The sequence below is a fragment of the Aspergillus pseudotamarii genome (genome assembly GCF_009193445.1).
Source record: "Aspergillus pseudotamarii strain CBS 117625 unplaced genomic scaffold BDV38scaffold_50, whole genome shotgun sequence".
Taxonomy (NCBI): domain Eukaryota; kingdom Fungi; phylum Ascomycota; class Eurotiomycetes; order Eurotiales; family Aspergillaceae; genus Aspergillus; species Aspergillus pseudotamarii.
The window spans coordinates 188292-211329 of NW_022475064.1; the positions used below are offsets into that span (position 1 = coordinate 188292).

General features: G+C 47.3%; 9 protein-coding genes across 9 annotated transcripts; 5 read left to right on the forward strand and 4 right to left on the reverse strand.

Moving 5' to 3' along the window:
* Positions 1-357: 357 nt before the first annotated feature.
* Positions 358-1992, reverse strand: BDV38DRAFT_155000 (indoleamine 2,3-dioxygenase). Its single transcript, XM_032051693.1, has 3 exons — positions 1484-1992; positions 811-1431; positions 358-750 (listed from the first exon to the last, which is right to left on the reverse strand). Exons 1-3 carry the CDS (start codon positions 1775-1777, stop codon positions 373-375), a joined length of 1293 nt encoding a protein of 430 aa, XP_031910844.1. The 5' UTR covers positions 1778-1992; the 3' UTR covers positions 358-372.
* Positions 1993-2265: 273 nt separating this feature from the next.
* BDV38DRAFT_285554 (kynureninase) lies at positions 2266-3848 on the forward strand (the record flags this gene model as incomplete). Its single annotated transcript, XM_032060511.1, has 4 exons — positions 2266-2425; positions 2480-2817; positions 2890-3367; positions 3418-3848. 4 exons carry the CDS (start codon positions 2266-2268, stop codon positions 3846-3848), a joined length of 1407 nt encoding a protein of 468 aa, XP_031910845.1.
* A 411-nt stretch (positions 3849-4259) lies between these two features.
* BDV38DRAFT_273327 (putative C6 transcription factor) lies at positions 4260-6570 on the reverse strand (the record flags this gene model as incomplete). Its single annotated transcript, XM_032057656.1, has 6 exons — positions 4260-4709; positions 4767-5656; positions 5706-6124; positions 6177-6232; positions 6287-6458; positions 6509-6570. 6 exons carry the CDS (start codon positions 6568-6570, stop codon positions 4260-4262), a joined length of 2049 nt encoding a protein of 682 aa, XP_031910846.1.
* Positions 6571-7334: 764 nt separating this feature from the next.
* On the reverse strand, positions 7335-7955 carry BDV38DRAFT_285556 (cytochrome c oxidase subunit 7; the record flags this gene model as incomplete). The annotated part of the gene is made up of 5 exons (XM_032060512.1): positions 7335-7364; positions 7455-7486; positions 7540-7600; positions 7677-7755; positions 7927-7955. The coding sequence occupies 5 exons, from the start codon at positions 7953-7955 to the stop codon at positions 7335-7337; spliced, it is 231 nt and encodes a 76-aa protein (XP_031910847.1).
* A 284-nt stretch (positions 7956-8239) lies between these two features.
* Positions 8240-11132, forward strand: BDV38DRAFT_254220 (uncharacterized protein). Its single transcript, XM_032055308.1, has one exon. The coding sequence runs from the start codon at positions 8360-8362 to the stop codon at positions 10937-10939; it is 2580 nt and encodes an 859-aa protein (XP_031910848.1). The 5' UTR covers positions 8240-8359; the 3' UTR covers positions 10940-11132.
* Positions 11133-11511: 379 nt separating this feature from the next.
* On the forward strand, positions 11512-13179 carry BDV38DRAFT_155128 (uncharacterized protein). The gene is made up of 3 exons (XM_032051696.1): positions 11512-11925; positions 11986-12161; positions 12253-13179. Exons 1-3 carry the CDS (start codon positions 11738-11740, stop codon positions 13011-13013), a joined length of 1125 nt encoding a protein of 374 aa, XP_031910849.1. The 5' UTR covers positions 11512-11737; the 3' UTR covers positions 13014-13179.
* BDV38DRAFT_155129 (uncharacterized protein) lies at positions 13180-13880 on the forward strand. The gene has a single exon (XM_032051697.1). It carries the CDS (start codon positions 13346-13348, stop codon positions 13709-13711), a length of 366 nt encoding a protein of 121 aa, XP_031910850.1. The 5' UTR covers positions 13180-13345; the 3' UTR covers positions 13712-13880.
* A 2298-nt stretch (positions 13881-16178) lies between these two features.
* On the forward strand, positions 16179-18189 carry BDV38DRAFT_155172 (inositol-pentakisphosphate 2-kinase). Its single transcript, XM_032051698.1, has 2 exons — positions 16179-17625; positions 17670-18189. Exons 1-2 carry the CDS (start codon positions 16774-16776, stop codon positions 17871-17873), a joined length of 1056 nt encoding a protein of 351 aa, XP_031910851.1. The 5' UTR covers positions 16179-16773; the 3' UTR covers positions 17874-18189.
* A 2825-nt stretch (positions 18190-21014) lies between these two features.
* On the reverse strand, positions 21015-22280 carry BDV38DRAFT_155217 (chitin deacetylase). Its single transcript, XM_032051700.1, has 3 exons — positions 21699-22280; positions 21271-21635; positions 21015-21216 (listed from the first exon to the last, which is right to left on the reverse strand). Exons 1-3 carry the CDS (start codon positions 21995-21997, stop codon positions 21155-21157), a joined length of 726 nt encoding a protein of 241 aa, XP_031910852.1. The 5' UTR covers positions 21998-22280; the 3' UTR covers positions 21015-21154.
* Positions 22281-23038: the final 758 nt, after the last annotated feature.

Genomic DNA, 23038 nt, shown 5'->3' on the forward strand with positions numbered 1-23038 from the left:
ACCCTAATATCGGGTGACAATTGTGGGCCAGTTTGAAAGACGAGGAATACCACGGAACTTTAATCAGAAATGGGCAATCTGATGCGATTCGAGACCATAACAGGTGTCCACGTAGTTGTATGTCATCTGCCGCGGCATCATGACAGGCCAGATGCGAATGGGCTGGACCAAATAAGCAATAAGGGTCCGTGTATACGAACAAGTATATCCCGGATGAACCAAAAGTCAAGACTTCAATTAGTTGCATCATGGTATAGAAAAGATATAAGCATATTCCAAGCACGCAAAAGAGCTAATCCCGAGATTTCTCATGCTTGCACTCAGTCTCAATATGTACATTAGATTAACAAACAAATTTTGGTATGTAGACGCTCAATCATAACTTGCTGTCGCTTTAGTCGTATCCCGGGTTTGCTTAAGGAACGGTATCAGATCTGTCCCACCCGTACCATGGATCCCCCCGGTAAGCTTCTCGTTTTTGTCTCGCATATGGGTCGTCGTCGACGTGGCCAAATTGACTTGTGTCGATCCATTGGTTGGCGGTTTCATCTTCGCCGCCATGATGATGTATCTCGTGACCATTTGAATATGCGAGTCCCTGAAGACCCCTAGAGACATCACAGCTGTGTTATAAGCGTCTCGGATTGGCGAGTCGGCCTTATGACTGAGCGCGTAAGCACGGACATTCGAGACCCTGGTGAGCATCTCGAGGAAGCGTCGGTGAGGACCGGGCATGTAGTTTCTCATTTCCTGCGAGGGGGTAAGTTTTAGTCCTCATTCGGGCTGACCGGGATACCAGATAATACGTACTTGCATGAATCCGTTCTTAGCTCTTGGCTGAACTGCATCATTAGTCTTCATGCCTCCGGTAGCTATATGCTCCACGCCCAGGAATATGTCAAATGTTTGGATCAAGGAGCTTTGTGCATTACTTCCACCGCTGTATTGATGCCATTTTCCTTGACCTTCGCCGATGTCGTAGAAGACGCCATTAGGTAGTCCGGCTGAGGCCATGTTTTTGCTGCCGGCTAGAAGCGGGCGTAGTTGGTGGTAGAATACGGAGGGGCGGTTCTTTTCATACATCCGTTCTAGTAGTGTGCGAAGTTCCTTAAGGCCTTCGCTGAGTGCGAGGAGTGAATCACACGCACGTTGAGCGTCATCGATACTGACGGCGTGGACTGTGTCGAGTATCAACGGGATAAGCTGTGCTCCTTTTGCTTCCAATGCGACGGAGATCATTAGGAACCACTCTTCGTCTTTGGTTCCGGTGAATGAAGCCGTCACTGATAGAAGATCAGGGTCTGTGAGGTCTTCGTTGGGATCGGAGGTTTTGTAGTTCCATAGATTAAGCGCTGCGTAGGTAGCACAAGGGGGGAGTTCTAAGTGACTCGAGACTTCGAGGAATGGTGAGGATATAGCGGGGGGCAGAACCTGTATGTCCAGTTAACGAGGTGTCTAGTGATTCTGTAGTAGTGAGACTTACATCTTTCGGTTTTTCACCACCCCAGATGTAAGCATGTGTAAGATAGGCAAGTAAAAGATATGCTCTCCTCCATTCTGGCTCTCCTTGTAGTTTCGACGTTGAAAGGATAGGTAGTGCTTCTACAGCTTGCCTTATTGTTCGGAATCGTATATGGTCCGGTAGCTCACTAACAATATGCTCCCATGGCCAGTAATAAGGATTTTCCATCATCTTCAACGGGCGAGAATGAGGAAGGAAGCCATTCTGAAGTGACACGCCATATTCGTCGAGTGAGATCTCGGGAGTATAACGCATGGTGTGTGTGATAGAAAGATTATCTTGTGACGGGAAATTTTTTCTCTTGGAATTGTCTTTCGCACGACAGACTGATGTCGAAATATCTAACTCTTATACATGTTTATTAATGTATAATGGTCAGATATCGAGGGTACGACGGAAGAGGGCCGGATCAAAAAGCGGCTTCCGGGTCAGTCAATCTATGAACATAACATCACAAAACCGGCGCACACTCCGAGATAGTATAATATTCACGTCAGCAGGAACAATTATAGGAGTGCAATATGGTATGGGTCCCCTGCCGAAGAAGGGTATTGTCGGAGTGGTCCTATTATCAATACACGGATGTGAGGCGGAAGCGGATAGCCATCCGGCTTAAGCGACCAAAGGACGAGGAGATGCAGCTAACATGCAATGACGTATAAAGACACATCTGTAGTCCACGGGATTAGCAAAAAAAATCATTCTTTATAATACTTTCGAGAAGTTACCGAAGTCAACACACGATGTCTAACGTCAAATTGTCCAAGCCGGTTTTCCCTGAAATTGCAGGGTCAAAGGAATATGCGGCGTCTCTCGACGCAGCAGACCCATTGGCATCATTTCGTGATAAGTTCATTATTCCTTCGAAGGCAAACATAAATAGCAAAAAGCTTGCAAAGCCAGGTATTGGCTACCCTTCCAAATCTCTCCACAGGTTCTCGTCTGACAGGCTCCTAGGTCTCTCATCAGACCCGTGCATTTACTTCTGTGGCAACTCCCTGGGTATTCAACCAAAGGCCACAGCGAAATACCTGGAGGCACAGTTAGATACTTGGTCGTCAATTGGTGTATCTGGTCATTTCGTAGATCTTGAGGGCTCTCCCCTGAAACAATGGCAATTGCTTTCAGAACAAGCCGCAGCATCGATGAGTAAGATCGTTGGAGCACAAGCAGATGAAGTTGCAGCAATGGGAACCCTAACTGCAAACCTTCATCTCTTGCTTGCAAGCTTCTATAAACCGACTCCAACAAAGCATAAGATTCTGTTGGATTGGAAGGCTTTCCCTAGTGATCATGTAAGTATAAGTGCGCCATGTTTGACAACGGACCCCATCTCCTCAAGCCCGCGAGTATTAACGCCAATGCAGTATGCCATTGAATCTCATCTGTCCTGGCACGATCTCGACCCGAAGCAATCCATGGTTCTCATTGGCCCAGATGAGGGCGAGTACGAGATCTCCACAGAAAAGATCTTGTCTTACATTGACGAGCATGCTGAAAGTGCAGCTCTCATTCTTTTGCCAGGAATCCAATACTATACTGGACAGCTTTTCGACATCCAAAAGATCACAGCCTATGCACAGTCACGAAATCTTACTGTTGGGTGGGATTTAGCGCATGCGTACGGCAATGCTGAGCTGAAACTACATGATTGGAATGTCGACTTCGCAGCCTGGTGCACGTATAAATACGGAAATGCCGGACCTGGGGCAATGGGAGGACTTTTCGTCCATGAGAGGCATGGTCGAGTTGATTATAGCGAAGGAGAGGACGCTCCAAAGTTTAGGCATCGTCTGACCGGGTGGTATGGTGGTGATAGAAGCGTGAGGTTCAAGATGGATAATAGTAAGTAGTGAAAGACCAGGGAAGCGGTTAGAGCTAACATGTCCGAAAAGATTTCAAGCCGATCCCCGGAGCAGGCGGTTGGCAACTTTCGAATCCCTCGGCTATCGATCTTGCATGTCTCTGCGCCTCGTTGTCTGTTTTCGACGAGACATCTATGGCTGAACTGCGCAAGAAGTCCGTTATGCTAACGGCGTACTTGGAGCATCTCTTGCTAAAGGATACCACTGACGAAACACGTTCTTTCCGCATCATCACACCAGCAGATCCCGAGGCAAGAGGGGCTCAACTCAGTGTTTTACTGAAGCCCGGCTTGTTGCAGAACGTCTCTCAGAAATTACAAGAAGGGGGTATAGTTTGCGACAAGAGAGAGCCGGGCGTTGTCCGCGTTGCCCCTACTCCACTGTACAACACCTTCACCGACGTATGGATGTTCGTGAGTTATTTCAAGGCTGCACTGGACGAACCAGAGCTGAAGAATTGAATTGTGCCCTGATATAACCTCAAGATCAGTGACGGTGTGGTGAAGGTCATGTACCCCACACCAAAGGCTCGTTTGAAATGCACGCCAGTGTCTGCTGAGATATCAGGAATAGGGGCCACGGTGTGATAACATCAACATCAACCTCCACTAGTGGTATTTGGTCTCTTGGCCGCTTTCTGCTTGCCTGTTCCCAAGTCAGCTGTAATATAAGAGAGAACCTAGGCTATATAACGACCAAACATAATGAATGAATGAATAAGACAAAAGATAACTGTAGCCAAGCCGGTGGCTATTCTAGGAGACTCATATACATTTTACCTACCCGACTAATCGGGGTGAGTACAATAGGGTTATTGAAATGTACAAATACTTGACTTCGTAAGAAAAAGAGAAAGATAAATCACCGCAGCATCAAAAGTTTCCGATCCCCGCCCTATTGTCACAGTTTCGTAAGAACTCTTGTCCTTGGGAAAAGAAGTTTGCAGCAAGAATTGAGAATTCGTCGTCTAGCACATCAGGCCGCGGTGAGTTTCCTGGCTCCATAGTATACGGCGGGCCTGTAGGGAACGGAGTTTGAAGACCATACTGTGGCATGGGAGATGGTGAAAGTCCCTGTTGGGGACCGAGTCGAAATGGTTCGGGTAGGGGAGATGTTTGAGATACTTCTCCGGCAAATGTGGGAGGCTCCGAGTATAAAGAGTCGCCGAACATGCGTCTGGCAGAGTCTGAGTCGCTATTTGATGAGTATTCAAGAATCTCCCAGAAACGAGAGAGATCTATTAGTAGACTTTTATTTTGAACTCCGGATTCGGGTTGGTAGGAAGCAGAGACAGCATCTTCCAAACGTTGTAATCTGTCGGCCTGCGGTACAAATATCTCAGTTAGCCTGTTGTCTCTAATCAATACACTAAGACATACCAATCGGGCCATATACGGCCATTTCTCCCCCAGCTTCTGTACAAAGCTGACGCAGGTGAGAAACCGGTCACGCTTCTCTTGACGGATGGTGGAGTTTTCGGTAAAGCTCAGCTGTAATTCAATCGTAGCCACGACGGCGGCGCTGTACCCAAGGAACGGATCTGAAACCATGAACGACTTCTCTTCAAAATACTTTATAAAGTGTATTATCCAGGTAGTGTGTGTTGATATTAGGTCAGAGGTATGTTGCAGAAATATCTCAGGGATAGTGCTTCGAAAATTCCTCAGGCTCAGCGAAAGTAGAAGTGGATGGTTGAGGAGACATAAGATGGTATGATACAGGCACTGGTTTAGGAAGAACGGACCCCAGTAGTTTCGGTTTGCTTGAAGATCCTCGAGTGTCCTCTCAGATAAGCTAGCAGGCTTGAATCGATGGATATACGGCACGCACGTTTCTAGATCCATCTGAAGTGTGATTATCTTGGAGTATTCTGATTGCGAAGACCACGGAGGTACGTTGGTTGGCTTCCCGTGACGGCGGACATATCTAGCAGTCTTCGCAAATACTTCACTGAGCATGATCACATAGGCCACTATGCCTTGATCCTTGAGATCAGTAGTCCGAGCTCCATCAGTCTTGTCGTTTGGTGAACGAGACTGCGGCATGCTAGGACTCTCTGGGTAAGATGGGAAGCTGCCATCTGGGAGATCCAAATAGTCAAATTCCATTCCATGAAGGCGCTTGAGCAGGCAGATACTCCAGAAGCATCGCCTGCGCTCCTCTCGTGCCGCGGGCGAGAGTACAGCATGAGACTCCGATGCGAGGTTCGCACACTGTGCTAAATTCATAGCCAGGCTGCTATGGATACACGAGCGATGAGTATTTCCATCTACAAGTCCAGTTAGCATAGACAAGCCAGCTTTCAACAACTATCTTACTCGTGAAATCCACTAAGCTCAGAAGGCATAAACACTGTAAAGTTGAAAGCTCAACGGGTCCTTCTGATACCCGTCTCATCACTAAGCTGCGGGCCACTTCTGTATAACCGCTGGTGCGAGCTGCTAAATCATTGGTGTCGCGATATTGATCCTCGGCAAATCGGACACTCAAGGCAAGAATGGCGTAAATAACCTCCGGGTCACGATTTCCTAGACTACTGAGGAAGCTGTCCCTATGAAAAAGAGGGAGAGGCTGTGAGTCGCAGTATAGCAGATACAGCTCTGCAATAGCAAGGACATTTTCCCACGTCGGAAGAGGTGTGAGTTGGCTCAATGATAAGGATGATGTTACGGAGCCGCCAAGGGTAGGTGGCATAAAAGACATTGTTGTCTGTTGCTCAGCTCTTTGTTTATTCCGACTGATGAAAATATTAGTAGTTCCTTGGTATGGCCGTAATGTGATTGGCGTACCCTAAAGCATCCAGGACCTCACCCATCTTGGTTTCAAGGCTGCCTAAGCGGTCCTCCTGTGGCGTATGTTACCAGGTCTGCTTTAAAAGCTCCAGCGGATCGGTTCTTACCAAAGCTTGAGAGATCTTTATCTCTGGAGTAGATGGCACAGGGACGGGATCTCCAGCCCCAGCTCCATTTGTTAGTGATCTTCTTCCTTCTTCGGCATATGCGCATTGCTGTTGTAGTCGTGCGCACAGTGAGCAAACTGGCTGTTCTCCTGGACATTTTGCCTTCTTGCGCCTGATATTTAACTCAGTTGTTGTATTGTATAAATATGTTAGTGGACTGACCTGCACGGCTCACATGCCTGGCGCACTCGTTTTGCTGGCCGTCCAGCAGATGTACGGTTCATTTCCGTTGGCAGTTATGGCATGGATATCTGCGAGAAACTGTCAGGGTACCAAATGTGTATATAATGTGGAGTAGCATACCAGTATATACTTGATTTAGTGCGATACTCGACCACTAAACGGAACCTGTGAATAATAATGCGCCCGTATGTGCTATGTATAGCATGGCTATGTAGGAAAGTCTTATGTACTTTGCGATGCTTGTCGCCTTCTATTAGTATCGATTGAACATGATTGATATGCAGTGGCTTATCCGATCAACATCCATTGGATGCAATCGCCGTCAAAATGGCTTACTAAGCCATAAGGCAGCTCCTCTTGAAAATCATTCGGAGTCAGCTGAGAGATGTTTATAGCTATGGGCATTGTGCGCTCTCTCTAACTGTATAAGTGGAATCAAGACATAAAGGTATAATTGTCTCGTCTAGCTATTGTCCTACTACTATATAGAGGGAACCATCACACAAGTGCCGCCCGCACTCAAAGCGAGAGGAACTTACTGAATGGTTTATTAGAAAACGCAATGGATATAAGCATCATCCGAGATTAATATAGTCTATCCATGGACACAGCAAGCTTTCAGCCATAAAGTTAAGGATTGAGTTGAGGAAAGAATCCACACATTGACGCCCTAGCTTTATCTTATATACAACGTTGAATATCTTCCTCTCAACCAATCCATCTTAAAAAATAGAGATACACCGCCGATCGCAACGAGGCTCTTCTTTTGTATATTAGGACAAATGTAGCTTGGCGAGATCCTCATTTATTCCTTGCCGAACCAGGTCTTGTGGCCCTGTATACAGTGTTAGCAGAGTACCCACAATGTGTAGGTTGCTTTAGCTGGGAAGCTAGGCATAGCCCAAGGAGCAGAAGGGTTACTAACGAAGACCATGCGGATCATAGCGTAGGTGGTGGCTAAAGAAGTTAGCGTTCAAACAAAGCATGCGGAATATGCAGATAGCACTCACCAGCACCCAGGCCGTAGACGGAGAGGAGGTAGGGGTACATGACGTACTTGCTACGCTCGGTCTAAGCAGCAACGAAGTCATTAGGATGCCTTTCTTATCCGACATATCGTACAGGGTTAATCTGTAGATCAACTGACCTTCCACCACTGACGCTTGCCGTCGTGCTGCTGGAAAAGACGCTGGTAGTAAGGGACACGGTTCTCGCGGAACACGAATCTAGAGGAGCAAAAATTGAGACATCAGCTTAGGCTATATTCATTGGGGGTCGACTAGGCAAGACTAGGCATGATTCGACCAATTGAGCACCAAATTCACCGGCGGATCGGGTCTCAATTGCTAGATCTGTGCGCGGATATGCAATTTAGGTAACAATTGAAAAGTACATACCCGGCCATACGAGGGGCGGTGCGGAACATTTTGGCGGTGCGCGAAAGCGAAAGATTGAGGAAATTGAGGAGACAGAGGCGACAATGACAGGTGAAAGACTGGCAGCAGCAGTGATCATTCGATGTCGTGAGGTGTGGATCCGAATTGGGAGTTGGATATCACATGACTTTCCTGATCGCTCCGCCTTTCAGGTTCGTTGCTTAGTAAAGAATGTTCTCATGTGATTTTTGAAAAGCCTAAACCTAGAAGAGCATAGCGTGATACTGGTCTCCGTCATTGCCAAAAAGTGTCCGCGGTATCAAAGAGCTTCAGAGGCGAGTACGGCCACTCCTTTTACTCCTCGACCCTTATGGATTTCGACATATAAGGTATAGGTGAGGAGGATGATTAACATATCAATTACTTCCCCCCCACCGTTCTCCTTTTATCACTCATGCGACCGGCTCTCCTTCGATTACTGAAGAGACCATCAGCTCTCTCGGTTCTCGACTCTCTGATATCGGCGCCCATTGGAATTGAGCAGCTAGAATCCAGATACCAATGCGAGTGTTTACGACGCTACAGACAAGCCTCGCGACAAGACCGAAGTGCACAGCCGGTGGAATCAGAACAACCAGCTAGTGCTGATTTTGGTTCACGACCTGCGCGACCACCGCTTAGTTTTCGTGTATATGAGATACAAGCGCCACAGACACGATCGAAAAACAACGGACAGACAAAGGATGCATCCACTGGTGTACAAGCTACTAGCCCACCACGGGGCTTATTATTACAGCCGGAAAAACTTGAGTTCGAGTCGGATATAGGACACACTGATGGCATAGGGACTCGTCTGGTTGATGACCCGAACCGGCGGCACGACTTCGCGCTCTGGGAGGATTTGCTTCGCTATCGACAACGGCATTATGGAGACAGAGGCACATTGGATATCTGGGAGGGCTTGATGACCCGGGTGGAAGGAGTACAACTTCCTGTTTCTGGGGACACAGCGGACTTTTTCTGGCAAAGCTTTGTGGATTTGGGTTTGAAACAGGAGGTTATACTGAAGGAGCTGGCGGATTATGCTTTTGAGTTATGGGTCAAAACAGGAAGGCGATGGGATAGGATCTACGAAAGTATCGTTGGGGGGTACCTCGAACGTGGCTTGGCGCAGCAAGCAGTGGAATGGCACAAACGGCTTCGAGATCCCCATTTATCCTGTCCGAACGATATCATGAGTGTCCTTCGAGCGGCTATAGATTCCTCCAACAGATTCAGCACTGCATCTACCACCCCCTGGAAGCCCCAACGTCTTTCGATTCCCGCGGGGTTAAGGGCCTTCGAGAAGATATGCCGTGCTACACACGGCCACAAAATTTACGGCCAAGCCATATCCGCGGTGCTACAGAGTGACTGCATCGACCATGCCCCTCGAATACATAAACTCCTTGTCGAGCGAGGTGACCATCCGCAGTCATACGAGGAGATTCAGCCACTCATCGGACACATTAATGAGTATGGGTCTCCTCGGTTTATTCAGAAGCTCCATCACTATGCCAGAATTCGGTTCCCCGACCAAATCGAAGCGATCAGCGAAGACGAATCTGGCCCAGGAGATGAGGTGGCAGGGCAGCCAGAGGATCAACACTCAGAACCTCGTGGGAAAGCCTGGCTAGAGGAGAAGCCTTTCAAGGACGACTTCGGTGCCAGACTGTTCGCTACAAAAGCTCTAAGGTTTGAAATGATCCTCTCTGGATTACGAATGTTCGGCGTGACGACCATTGGGCCTCAGTCACTACGCGAGATGGCTATCCGAGCGCATGGTTGCCAGGATATAGCTGAGAAACTCCAGGAGCTTCAGAAAGCAGGTATTTCATTAGGCAACAGCGTATTTGTACGCCTCCTGCGCAAGTTAGCGACGGAAAACCGTGATATCCTCCTGTCCGATCTACTTCACAGTGATCAGCATCCAGATGTCTTAGAGGACGCTCAACTGCAAGAGTCGTTGTTGTTATCGTACTATGTCGCCCGCGACTGGCGTCCGTACAACCTAACCCTAGCAATTCTCGGCCAGATATTCGAAGACAAATCGGATCTTGCCAACGTTCATTTTCGGAAATTTTTGGCAGCCGGGGAGTGGAAGATGGCGATTCAAGTCGTTGACAACATGGCCCTACGCGGCGCGACGCTGTCTCAAGAGAGCATTGACTTCATCGCCGAACGTGTTCTCATTCCACGGGCACCGGGAAAACCACCTAGGCGCGATGATATTCCTGCTACGAAAGAGATAAAGTTTGTTTCTCACACCCTACGCCATGGCACCTCTAACGGCGACTTGGCGGTTACGGAGCTCTGGGTTGAGGTGCTGAAGCGCCTAGGGATGCTCAACCTTTGGGACGAACTCCGGAAATGCTGTTTATGGCTAGCCCGTCAATATTCTTCTAGCTCTAACACTACCCGGTCCGTCGTCTCATATCCAAAGAAATCTCAACGCGAGACAGGCGCTCTGCCACAGCAGCATGGGGACCCCTTACTCTGCAAGATATTCAGTCGAAACATGCAGGCTGCCATCGTCGCGTGGGGCTTTAGGACGCGGGTTTCTCAACAGCGGAAGTGGATGGTCACGCAGGGGGATCCATATGAGAGCCTGATCCCCTGGGTACGCGGTCTAGTACTTCTCCGTGAACTTGAAAAGAATGGGGTTCACCTCTCGGTGGCATGGATCCGCCGGGCTTGCCGACATCGCTTGGCAGTACTCTACGGACGGCAGGGGTTGGTCAATCGTCGTATGAACCGCATGTTGCGGCACGAAAATCCTTACAGTGTGGTGCGAGTCCTCGAAGATATCAATCTTGCGTGGGGAGAGCCGTCCTTGTTTGGGGACCGGGAGGTTCGCGATACTAAAGGGTTGGTAAACCCTCCCAACCGGACGAGGCGGAGAAGGATCAAGAAGATGAGGTCAGCTTACCTACAGGGAGCGGGTTACTCTCGTATGAGAGAATTGTATAATAGTAATAGTGCCAAACGGGACTAGCATGTATGAGATAATGATACCAGAACAATATATAGATAGATTTGTCTGCTCTGCGATAGATAGATTAGATAACATTCTCCTGCACTGCACCTGTTCAGATCTGTCCACTGGAATGTTTCTTCCGAAACAAACGTCAGAACCACTTGTTGTAGTACATTCTATGAGGAATACCTGATGATTGATCCTGGATGATTGCCAAGCACCCCCGTCTGGAAGGGTCGGGACCACAGCAACGGCCAAATTAGGGTTAATTGGTTGGCTGAGCCACGCATGGCGCGTCACCACAAAGCCTTGTCTTTCTAAGAATAGTCGCAGAGGCAACGCGTCCAGCAGACTCCGTCCCTAATAAAATACCGTCCCCATGGTCCACTATCACCCTCCCGATCGACGACATGCGTCTTGATTCCTCCCAGTGGAGATCCACTAGCGGTGTGTTGTTGCCTTGGGTGAACGTCCAACTTTTTATTTATCCATTGTAATTGAAGGAGTGGGGTTTGTTTCTTTGGATCGTGGTCCTCAATTTCTTCATCTCTGTATCAGATTCATAGACTGGTCGGGATTTCTCTCTGAAACAAACAAGCCTCTTTACAATTTCTTTTTTTTTTCATCAACGCCAGTACTGCTACTCCATATCGCACGGGCTATCGTGTTCTAGTCATATCAATAGTTCCATTGCATAGTACATACATATCCACCTACCTCCCTTCGTTCTCCTTTTCCACTGCACCCGTTACATATTTGACGCCGCTCATCCCTGGTTGTTTATTGTTATCATCAACATATCCCGCCGCTGTCAATATGCTAGGGTTTGGCCTCTTAGCGTTGCTTCCTTTTGCTGCTGCCGGAACGGTGCTCCCGCGGCAAACGGCATGCAATAACTCGCCCGATTTATGCTCGAAATCTTACGGCGAGATCACTCATCTGGGTGCACATGACAGTCCTTTTGTACGAGATGCTTCCACTGGCTATTCGACGTCTGGGAATCAGTAAGTTTGACGAAGGGCGATCCCACCAACCCCTGCTCTTGGTTACTAACCCTACTTCAGGTATTTCAATACTACGGTGCAGCTCGACGCTGGCGTTCGCTTGATCTCGGCTCAGGTCCATAAGAAAGATAGTGAATGGCATCTATGCCATTCTAGTTGTGAGTTGCTGGACGCAGGAAAGTTGAGCACGTGGTTGTCCGAGATCAAGAGCTGGTTGGATTCCAACAAGAACGACGGTATGTTAATCATGCATCTTATACCCTCATTCCTGTTTTCCCTGTTGGTCGATAATCAAAGATTGGCGCTGACGACGACTCCCATTTTTAGTGGTTACGTTGTTACTGGTGAACTCCGACGACGCTTCTGCCTCCGATCTCCATTCGCAATTCCAAACCGCCAACCTCGTCGACTATGCATATACACCGACCTCCCAGACTTCCGCGCCGAGCTCGTGGCCAACGTTAGAAAGTCTCATCAACAATGGAACTCGGTTAATGACATTTGTAGCATCTTTGGATGCATCCAAGAATACGGTGGCCCCGTACCTCATGGACGAGTTCACCTTCATCTGGGAGAACCCTTACGACGTAACGACCCCCTCCAACTTTTCTTGCAACCCCGACCGTCCATCCAGCCTCCAGAACGACCTGTCGTCTGCGCTCTCGTCGAATCGTTTGCCGTTCATGAACCACTTCCTCTACCAGACAGTTCTCACCCTGGAGTATCCGAACTCCAGCTACGTGTCGACCACTAACGCGCCGTCCGGCGGAACCGGCAACCTAGGCGATGCAGCCACTAAGTGCAAGGAAGCCTACAGCCGCCAACCAGCCTTCATCCTGGTTGATTTCTTCGACAAGGGCCCCGCCATCAAGACTGTCGACAGCCTGAACGGCGTCACCAATGCTGTCGGCCGCACCAACCTAACGGCCGCCACCCAGACCAGCGGCGCCTCCACCTACTCCAACGTCTTCAAGGGACTGGTTGAACTGGTGCAGAGCGCGAAACTGGGCTCCAATCCCAGCATGGGCGAATGGGTCTGGGTGGGAGGCGATTGGGGCAGCCTCCTCGGCGGCGGTATCACGCTCTAAGCGGAAGAGGTCCTTCCGACATCCGTCCATCTCGTTTCTTCATTCTCCTCCCCCCCATATCCCCCATGTTAATGTTGTTTTAATTGGCGACGCACGAGCTTGAAATCAGCGCTGTTACTTTTCGAGGCTGCAATATTTACGGATTAGCCTCGCTGTCGATATTATTGGAAAGTCACATGTACACGGGGACACAGGAAATCGGCGTTTTGGGTTAAAGCCATGACTTGACTTTTGAATATAGATGAGCCGTCTTTATGTTTGTCCATATATACCAGCCACATTCATACCATATCATGCCATGTACGTAGCAGCCTGTCAGATATTACCTAGAAATGGAATATACCCGAACAAACCTTCATCTCCCAACGAGTGCAACTAGATCATACACCTTCGAGAAAGAAAGAATCGCAAAACCACTTACTCCTTCCCCAACAACTCCCGTACCTTATTTACTTTATCCTCAAACGACTGCTCCTTATCGGTCCTGTACCACCCGAGATCAGCCCTCGTCACCACAAACAACGCACGACCTGCCAAAGAGGGGTGGAAGGCGCACACAGCACCCCAACGCCCCACAAATCAAACCCCAAAGACCAGAGGGGAAAAAAAAAAAGGAACCAACCTCGACCCAACTCTCACATCCGTCTGGATGCGCACAATCCCCTGCTGATGCAGAACCGTATGTGCCTGTCCAATAACCTGATGAACTTTGTCCCAGGGCCCCTCTAAACATGCCACACAGAGACACACAACCGTCAGCTTCGCAATCGGACCAATACCAGAAGGACAAACAACACATCATGGGCTCAGGGGTTGTGGGACTCAATCATTTCATCGCATTTCATACCGAGGGTTGTGCCAGCGCTGTGCATCACGTACTTGAGACCGGATTTCTCGATCAGGCGTTGGACGTCGGCGATTTGGGCGGAGACGGAGGGAGAGGAAGTGCCGATCTGGACAGCGAATGCGTGGGTTTTGGGTTAGTTGGTCGGGTTACATGTATACAGTTGGTTTTTGCCGGTGTTGTCGGGATTGATGGAAGGGTTTTGGAAGGAAGATTCGGATCTTACCGGGATTAGGCAGAAGTCTGCGGTGCAGTGGGCTGGTGTTGGGATAGAAGAGATGTCGGAGGAGGCCATTGGATCGGTGGTGTTACTGGGTGGGTTTTTCGGTTGGGTGTTGCGAGTTTGATTAATAGCGTGATTTTGGACAGTGGATAATCAATCAGGTTCGAATTGAAATATCAAAGTTTAATCTATGAATAGAATTGTGTGCGTGAGAGATTGTGAGAGAGAAAAAGAATTGACTTGGGATTGTCTGGTGATGTTGACGTTGTTAAACTAAGACGCGGGGCAAAATTTAATGCATGGAGGGGTAATCTATTGATCAATTCACTGTTCAGCCGGTATTCTTGCCAGGGCCATGTTGGAATCTATAGATAAAAAAAGATCAAGGGCATTCATTTCTTCTTGATCTGCCTGATCTTTTGTTCTCATAGATGTTTACCTCTGTTTATACTTACAAGGTATCAAGTCATGTGTTTGATATACAAAACACCCCCACTACTCAGCCATCAACACTAGTATTTAATGACCCTCAAGCGTCATGACCATCTTCATTGGGGCCGACAGGAACAGGCTCCACATCTGCTAAACATATACGATGAATCTGATTCGGGGCAATTTTCCATTCACAAATGGTCTTTGGTCGGATAAGCCTTGCCTGGTCGCTCCGTTGCTTTTTCCTTAATGAAATATCGATGTTCTTGTTCTTTTTCTTTTTTCCTTTTTTTTTTTTTTTTTTTTTTTTAAAAAAAAAAAAAAAATTCATACCCCAGATCGCGTCGTGCAATAAATTTGCAACTAAAACCTCTGATCCCCGTCCAAATCTAATGATCCTGGGAGCAGACTTATGCTAATCAGTGGGATCGGCGGTTTCGATGCCTCTCGCAACTTCTACAGTTCCTTCAAATCAGAATATTTACTGCCAGGGGAGAGATACAAACATGTTGACATTGATTAAAGATACAACCGAGGGTAAACAATATGATAGGAAAAAGAAAAGGCTAGAAAAGATTATCACCAGCCAGCCTTTCTCCAAGCTGACCGAACATCACGGACAAAAAGCATTAATAAACCTGCCATTGCCAACCATGGAACCGATTTGATTTTATTTAACCCGTTTAGCGGTCTTCCTCTTTATTCCTTTTTATTTTTCTTTTATTTTTATTTTTTTCCCCTCACGCTTCCAATCCACTTGTCGAACTAGACCCTGCGTCATTGTACATCTGGACGTGATCGTCAGCCCTGTTGAGGGGATTTTTCTCCCTTTTCTAACGGGTAAGGCATTGAACGTCAAACCTCAACTTCAACCTCATGTACTGAACAGGGACCGAATAACTACCTGCCGTCCCGTCTTTTCAATCCACTATTTGGTTCCATTTCTCCTATTCTGAAACAAAAACACATTGCTTTGACGGGGACTACATTTTTTTTTTCTACTCGCTCACTTGATTCTTCAAGTGCGACATTCTTTTCTGGTTCCTTGATATCTTCGTTCCTCGCTCTCATTCGCCCAGAAACGAAGCGGTGATCGCGGTTGTGGCAAACCACTGGGACATTCTCACGCTGTCGCTCTGACCTCTTGCGATTGCGCAGTCTTTCGTATAGTTCGTCTACTACTTTCTTAGCCTGGTCTGCCTTTCACATGATTCTGTGGAGAATTTTCTATTCTTCGTGATTGTTGATCCATCAGAGGATTATTTATTGGCCTGTCCCGTTGAGTACAGCGTCGCTGACCGCCTATCGTCAACGCTGTGTATAAATCGCTCTATCCTAAGCACAGTAGCTTGTCAGTGGTTCGCATTCACACTGTGTGCCCGACGCCTTACGATCGTGGTCGCATCGGACGCAACTCCTACTGGCGCAGTCCACTCACCTACGTTACTTCGTTCGCAAGGTGCATGCGACTCATCATTCTGCCGGCCGAGGTGATTTCCTGGAAACAATATCAAAGTCTCTGGTGAAGTTGTCTCGGCAGACGTGATCTGATTGGCAAATCCAGTCGCCTCAGGCTCCCAAGGCAAACGCCACGCCTGCTGATACGACTAGAACCCTGCACCACGCTGAAAGACTAGATCGGAGACTGTCCACTAAAACGTTATCGGCTGGACATTGTCTTGAGGTGAATCTCCTCCGCCTGTCTCTCCCTGTCCCAACCTAGCCAATCCGCTCCGCAAAGGTAGTGTAGCGGTATTGAGAGGTCATATAAAATTGCCCTGGAAGTTGTATCCACTTTCGTCCAAACTGAATTGGGCCCCCCCTCCCCCCCCCAGAATAATTCTGGCCAGTATAAGAACAAAAAATCCGACGCAAAAAAAAAAGGCCCAAAAATACTCGGTAGCGTTTGAGTGCGATACCGCCTTATCCTGTTTTATTCTAGGCTTTGCTGCGGTGTTGGGCCATTTTACAATCTCCTAGGAGGCTCTTTCGTCCGTGTGAGATCATTGCATCGGTGTACTTACTATATCCTCTTGCTTTTTCCATTGCGCCCCATACCACCCCCCCTGCTAGCTCCTGAAACTATTTAGTAGCAGCGCACCTAAAGTGCAAGGGATTGACGCCTGACAACGTTCGTTGGCTCTTTCCCCCGACCCTCTCAACACCATATTACTGGGGTTGTAGGTGTTTTGAAGCAATCTGCTGTGGCCATGGTTCTTCCGCACAAACTATTTCTAGTTCACTGCCTCACAACTTAACGGATGACCAAGCCCAATTTATTAGAGCTCCCAATAGGGGCTCAGCTCGTCTATCTGGCTGAGGGCGGTGCCAATGTGATATATCGCATCGTCTCCATGAAGTCAGCTATTGCATCGAAGAAAGAGTTGCCGCTGGCAGTTAATGTTGCTGGGCCGGGGGTGGTGGACTCCTATTGCGTCCCACCCGAGTTCAAAGGCAAGTTGCTTCGATTGCGAAAGGATACACCTTCCGGGATCCCCTATCAGGAGATTACTCGAAATTTCGACAAGAACATCCGCCCTCTCTTCAAGCCGGAGGAGCTGGTGGATCAGGAGCTGGTATACCTCCCACGAGGACTGGTCCAGCATTGCAATGATCAACTGCGTCTCGCCGAGATGGACGGCAGTCGTTCTAAACGACGTCAAGGCGTATATCTCGCCACTACTGAGCCGTTCGGACTTCTAATCACCGACATGACCACCTTCAACGACACAGGAATGGTTCTGGCCGAATTAAAACCGAAGTGGCTTCTACAGTCACCATCGGCGCCGGCTACTGCTCGCAGATGTCGTACTTGCGCAATGCGTGATATGAAGAACCACGAGGCATGGACGAGGGGCGGGAAACCAGACCGATCATTCTGCCCGCTCGACTTGGTCTCGGACAAGTTCGAGAACGTCCTGCGGGCCACTCGGTCAGTCAAGGACTGCAAAGACCCGAAGCGGTTGGCGAAAGTGCTGTATTGGAATGGGACAATGCAGAAGCTTCTCGCTCATCAAAGAGCACATCGCGATGTTGGGCTACACGGCCCGCCGGCGCAGTCTCGGGACAAGTCACTCGCAATGACCCTCCGAGACTGCACGATGTTCATCAAGGTACGTCATTCTTGCTATTGGCGAGTGTCCTCTAACGGATATAGATGTCGCGCGACGAAGTGGGAACGGTTGAAATCCGTCTCGGTGATCTGGATCTGAAGACTGGAGCTGGCGGCAAAGCGAAGTACTGGCTGGAAGTGGAGAAACAGTTGATCTCCGAGGGCTGGTACTTGGGGTCGACGAGCTGTTCACACCTGAGCGATTGTGCATTGCAAGGATTCCGAGGTCATTCGCAGCCGTCTATCTAGCAGTTCGACTCTATTCTAACTATTTTTTTCAAGGCCTTTAATCATTCTAATAGCGACCGACCCTCGAGTCGGACGTGTTGAGTTACGACGATAGCATGACGATAGACTGCAACTCTATCTTTTTTAATAACCTGCAAGCTACATTCGGTTTTCTACATTTGGGAGGTATTCGTCTTTCAGCTGTTCGGTCTGCATTGGTTTATGTACATTATGGAGTGCTTTAATTTATTTGGGTAATACACCAAGTCTAGAGAACAACTCAACCGTTGACCTTCACAACTACCTTTTGCAATTGCGTTCGATCTTATGTACTGTGACTTGAGTTATTAACAAACTAGATACTCTCTCCTTATTCAATCTCCCAAGATGACATATCCCAGCACTAGTAGTGACCTACTACCTCAAGCAGGCCAATCCTGCCACCACATACAACCATGTTAATCCCATCTCGATCGCAGGCCCCGAGGCCGCAATTACTTGCCTCCAACCCCAGGCATTCATGTCTATCTTACGTTACCAACCCTTCACGACCATGATATAAGTCCCTTATCGAACATACCCATGCATCTGTTATCCAGTTTCAAATACTGTACATTGAGGTTCGCTCACCATCACATACCATATAAAACCTTTAACAAGAAGGAAAAAAGACAATGACTTCCTCATAGACCCGCCCCCCACAAAAGCACAGTTCGCATAAATCCCACGTTAAACGCCAAGTACAAGTATAAATGTATACATCAAAGCCCAATATCTGACCCCATAGAAAGCACCTACAACATACAATGCTCACATCAAGCCTCCTCGAGTATCCAATAACCAAACAATACAACATCTCATTAAAACGCATACACCCTTCCTTCCCTCCAAATGACCGAACCAGAAATATATAGTCCCTATCTACCTACTTCATTCAGCAAAGCCGTTCCAATTCCGGTTGTAGTCTTGATAAAGACTAACTAGCCCATGACTCACCCAACCAAAAGCCGTGCAACCATTTCCACGAGGAATAAGAAGCTTGTCGATTTTAATCTGACTTAGTATGACGTGTTCAGGTTGGGGGTGCAATACTTGGGTTTTGCTTGGGATGCTTGTGCTTTGTATGCGTTTCTTGGTTTGGTGGTTACTGTGTGATCCATTACATTTGTATAGGATTGATAGGATATCTTGTGGTTTGGGTAGTTGTGATCTGAATGGTTCTGTGTTTGGGGTTTCAATGATTCTTTTAAGCAGACTGACTACTCATTACTAGAGATGAGTTATATTCTGGATAAGTCTATTTAGAGGTACTCGGGTGTATGATTCTACTTTTGCCCAATATACATACATAACAGCTACACGATCATATTGTCACATCACCCACCTACTGAATATACAAAGATAGTAGTAATCCAGTACATCAAGATATAACAGTGAGAAGACTCGGAGCCAACACTGATCCAACTTTTCTCCCATAAAACTATACACATAGAATATAAATTGAGATTAGATCGAGATTAGATTAGATAGATTATATATATATATATATAGAGAGAGAGAGAGAGAGAGAGAGAGAGAGAGAGAGATAGTAGATTAAATCCTGTACCTGGAACCATGTTTCAGAATGATTAATGCGTAACACTCAAAACCATATATCAGGACTCTATAACCCTAAGAGTCTAATAAATCAGTCCCGAATCTAGAACCTCTATTCCAGTCTGATTTAAACTATATCCATGCATGACTGACACTCGCTTAATCCTCTGTAATAAGTTATCATGAGATAATATACATCATATACATACAGATATATATCACACAAAGATAATAATACAAAATCCTCAACACAGACCCAACAACCTATACACAAACACATATACATACACAACATATATAATTAGTAAAAGTCCTGCCAGGAACACACACAAACATTTATACCAAGAAATAAAATAAGAATTACAACAAGAATCACCGTCTCCTCCCCGCCCCCGCCATAGGCGCCGACGGAAAATTATACTCCTCACTCCAACTATCCTTAGCCGGTAAATACAGCGCACAGTCCTTGAAGAGGTCTCGTATTGAGTGGATGAAGTTTGAGATGTGGGTTTTTAGGGACATTGTTTTCTTGTCTTCTTTTCTAATTTGTTTCTTCTTTCTTTCTTCTTGGATTTTGATCTGGTGTGATTTAACCTGATCAGGTATCTGCTCCGAGTATAAACTGACTCCTACACAATAAATAGACGGTGAGTACCCTGAATCCGATTCTTTGGATATCAATAAAAGGTATGTAGGTAGGTACCTGACTTCCCAGTTGAGTTGGGTAGATGTTGTCTTGCGGTTAGGCCTTATAATATGTACGCCTATGAATATGGTGGGTGCTGTTGTGTTACCTTGAGATAAAATGTCCGCTTTACTATCTGACGTTGACGGTGAGGGTGAGGGTGACTCGTGAGCTGGATGTGTATGTATGTATGTATGTATGTGTTTCTTTGTTTGGGTGTGTTTCTTTTGTCTCCGTTCTTTGGAAATTTCTGGATCTATTAATTATAATCAACTCTTTAATTCTATGTCTTGATTTCTTTTTCCCTTGTTTTTTTTCCCCCTTGTTTTTAGACCCTGTGTATTGGATTGGAATATCGTAGGTGGTAGGACGTACAGTATTAGATATAGCCACCCGTATCTTCAGGTACCGTGTTCGAGTTCAAACTCCCCCGGCCCAGTTGCAAAATTCAAGTACGGAAGAGAATTCCCTTCCTGGAGAGAATGGTTACAGTGACAAGAGGTGCATGGCTGGTGACGTGTCGGTGAAGTCAGGACGGATTTAAATTTATTAAATCTTCTCTTGAATAAGTTCGGGCCGGACCGAGATCGGGGAAATGGAAGAAGGACTCAGTAGTAGTAGTAGTAGTAGTAGTAGTAGTAGTAGTAGTAGTAGTAGTAGTAGTAGTAGTAGTAGTATATAGTACGAACTGCTATCATCCACGGTTCACCACCTGGTGTAACCCGCTACTATAGAGATACGAACCGTGAGATTCCCAATAGAGTACTGCTACAGATGTCTAGGCTCTCTTGACTGTCTTTAACTTTGTGCCAAGTAATGGAGGCAGTTTGCTTATCTCAGATTCCACGTAGGACTATACTACAGACAAGGAGGACCCGATTCAAAACTTTCATTAATTTTAGATTCGATTTTCAGGGCTAGTCTGAAAATAACTTGCAGAACACCGCTATACTACTATAACGCTATACCGATAAAACAACATGGGACATCCAAACTTCAAACCATATCATATGTCCAAGCCCTAGCGACCTTTACGGTACCACTCCGCTTCGGGTTCACCCAGGCATTCTCCGACGGTAGTCACTGTGTTTGTTAGCTTTCTATCCTATTACACCAGAGAGGAAAAGAAAAACATACTCTTGAACCCTCTCGCCTTGATCTCTTCCATCATCCGCCGAGCGAGACTAACCACCGTCTGCTCGTGGATATCATGAGCCAGCACAATGCTGCCACCGGCATTCAACTCATTAACGAATTTCTCATAACTGCGGTCAATCCGCGTAATATCATTATTCTCATAATCCTTAGTATCGATACTAGATTGGATAACCTTGTAGCCCAGTTCATTCATAGCCGCAAGCACTTGTTCGTTGACTTCGAAATACGGTGGCCGCATGTAGGTGGGGATATCGCCCATGGCAGACTGCAGAATGTCCTCGAGCTTCGTCATCTGTTGCACGATTTGCTCGTAGCTCAGGGATGGGAGGCTGGCATGCTCCAACCTGCAGGGGTCAGTTCTCTTCGGAACAAAAAGCCTGGGCGCTCATGTTTGGGGGTTTACGTACGTGTGTGATCCGACCTGGTGGCCTTCGCTCCTCATGCGCCTGATGGTATCGGGATATGCCTGGCTGCCCTCACCGATCATGAAAAAGGTGGCCTTAGCTCCGTATTCCTGCAGCAGGTCAAGCAATTGCGGCGTGTAGCCGGAGGGACCGTCGTCGAAGGTCAGGGCAATAGTATTCGGAGTGGTGCAGCTCCTGATGATCTGCCCGGTAGGGACGGTGGTGATCGCATTACCCAAAGGTGCGGACAGGACATTGGGGGTTAGAGTCATAAGAAGTGAAAGAGTGAAGAATTTATACATATTGTATATATGTGCGTTTAAGACGGACTCGGTATAAATGGAGTGTATAGTAAGAGCGATCACGGCAATGTCCCGGGGAACAGTAGTGTAAAGTGAACAGCGAAAGATGAGAGAGAAAAAGATATATACGAAGTGAAGGCAAGTGATTGTTGTGCAAGAAGAGGCAGGAAAGCAGTCAGTCGATGCTGCTTAAATAGTCTAATTCATCTGGGACCAAGCAAAGACTCATGATATCCAAACATTAAAAACAACTGTGAATATCCCCGTAGCGCTCTAGACGAGGTTACACATTGCCATTAAAAAGGACCAGCTCGTAGAAGCAAATATTCGATATATCCCAGTACTTATCTCTCCAGAGGGAACCCGACCTGATATAGTGTGAGCATTGACTTCACATGATAGCTCTAGATGCACCAGGCGACCACCCCATTGGTCACGGTTCGGAGATTGAGCTTTCATATCGATCAGCAGCTGTAGGTGGTCATAATCTTCCGGTACGTATATTTTGAATGCAAGGAGAGCTGGGTGGCTGGAGCAGCAGCCAGAACGAGTGACCCGAACCCTTGTTTATATAACCCTAATATCCCTGTCGTTAGATCCTCGCTTTGACCCAACACTCAAATTTCGAATAACCCATTGGCTACGAGGATATACGTATTTATAGAAAATAAACAAAGAAAGGAAGAAAGAAGGTATTCGGCGACTCTCAAATCCCGCAACATCCAAGCACAGGTTCTGCGAAGCAGTTGGTGTGTTGGCCGTCATCTTATTGCTGAAGTCAAATAGCACGCTATTGAAACCCAACGTGGAAGGGGCACATCCCCATGGGTTGCCCAGTGCCTCAAAGCTACCTAAAGATTATTCTTAGACACTCGAGTCAGCAGGGGTACGTCGCAAGGAAGGTATAAACCACCTGATAGACACGGAAAGGGATTCCCGGTTACGCCAGAGAATCATACTGTTCCTGGACAGTCTGACAGTCGAAGTCTGTGTGGCGTCTTGCAAGCAGTATCCCTTTCGCTCTGGCTGGCCTCATCCCTG

What these genes read in the sequence shown, in the direction of transcription:
- BDV38DRAFT_155172 (XM_032051698.1), top strand. Translation starts at nt 16,774, where the DNA reads ATGACCAAGCCCAATTTATTAGAGCTCCCAATAGGGGCTCAGCTCGTC. An exon ending in ACTGCACGATGTTCATCAAG is followed by an intron (nt 17,626 to 17,669) that starts GTACGTCATTCT and finishes TAACGGATATAG; the next exon opens with ATGTCGCGCGACGAAGTGGG.
- BDV38DRAFT_155128 (XM_032051696.1), top strand. Translation starts at nt 11,738, where the DNA reads ATGCTAGGGTTTGGCCTCTTAGCGTTGCTTCCTTTTGCTGCTGCCGGA. An exon ending in TATTCGACGTCTGGGAATCA is followed by an intron (nt 11,926 to 11,985) that starts GTAAGTTTGACG and finishes ACCCTACTTCAG; the next exon opens with GTATTTCAATACTACGGTGC. An exon ending in GGATTCCAACAAGAACGACG is followed by an intron (nt 12,162 to 12,252) that starts GTATGTTAATCA and finishes TCCCATTTTTAG; the next exon opens with TGGTTACGTTGTTACTGGTG.
- BDV38DRAFT_155217 (XM_032051700.1), bottom strand. Translation starts at nt 21,997, where the DNA reads ATGTATAAATTCTTCACTCTTTCACTTCTTATGACTCTAACCCCCAAT. An exon ending in CACCAGGTCGGATCACACAC is followed by an intron (nt 21,636 to 21,698) that starts GTACGTAAACCC and finishes TGACCCCTGCAG; the next exon opens with GTTGGAGCATGCCAGCCTCC. An exon ending in CAAGGCGAGAGGGTTCAAGA is followed by an intron (nt 21,217 to 21,270) that starts GTATGTTTTTCT and finishes TAACAAACACAG; the next exon opens with TGACTACCGTCGGAGAATGC.
- BDV38DRAFT_254220 (XM_032055308.1), top strand. Translation starts at nt 8,360, where the DNA reads ATGCGACCGGCTCTCCTTCGATTACTGAAGAGACCATCAGCTCTCTCG.
- BDV38DRAFT_155129 (XM_032051697.1), top strand. Translation starts at nt 13,346, where the DNA reads ATGGAATATACCCGAACAAACCTTCATCTCCCAACGAGTGCAACTAGA.
- BDV38DRAFT_155000 (XM_032051693.1), bottom strand. Translation starts at nt 1,777, where the DNA reads ATGCGTTATACTCCCGAGATCTCACTCGACGAATATGGCGTGTCACTT. An exon ending in GTGGTGAAAAACCGAAAGAT is followed by an intron (nt 1,432 to 1,483) that starts GTAAGTCTCACT and finishes CTGGACATACAG; the next exon opens with GTTCTGCCCCCCGCTATATC. An exon ending in CTAAGAACGGATTCATGCAA is followed by an intron (nt 751 to 810) that starts GTACGTATTATC and finishes ACCCCCTCGCAG; the next exon opens with GAAATGAGAAACTACATGCC.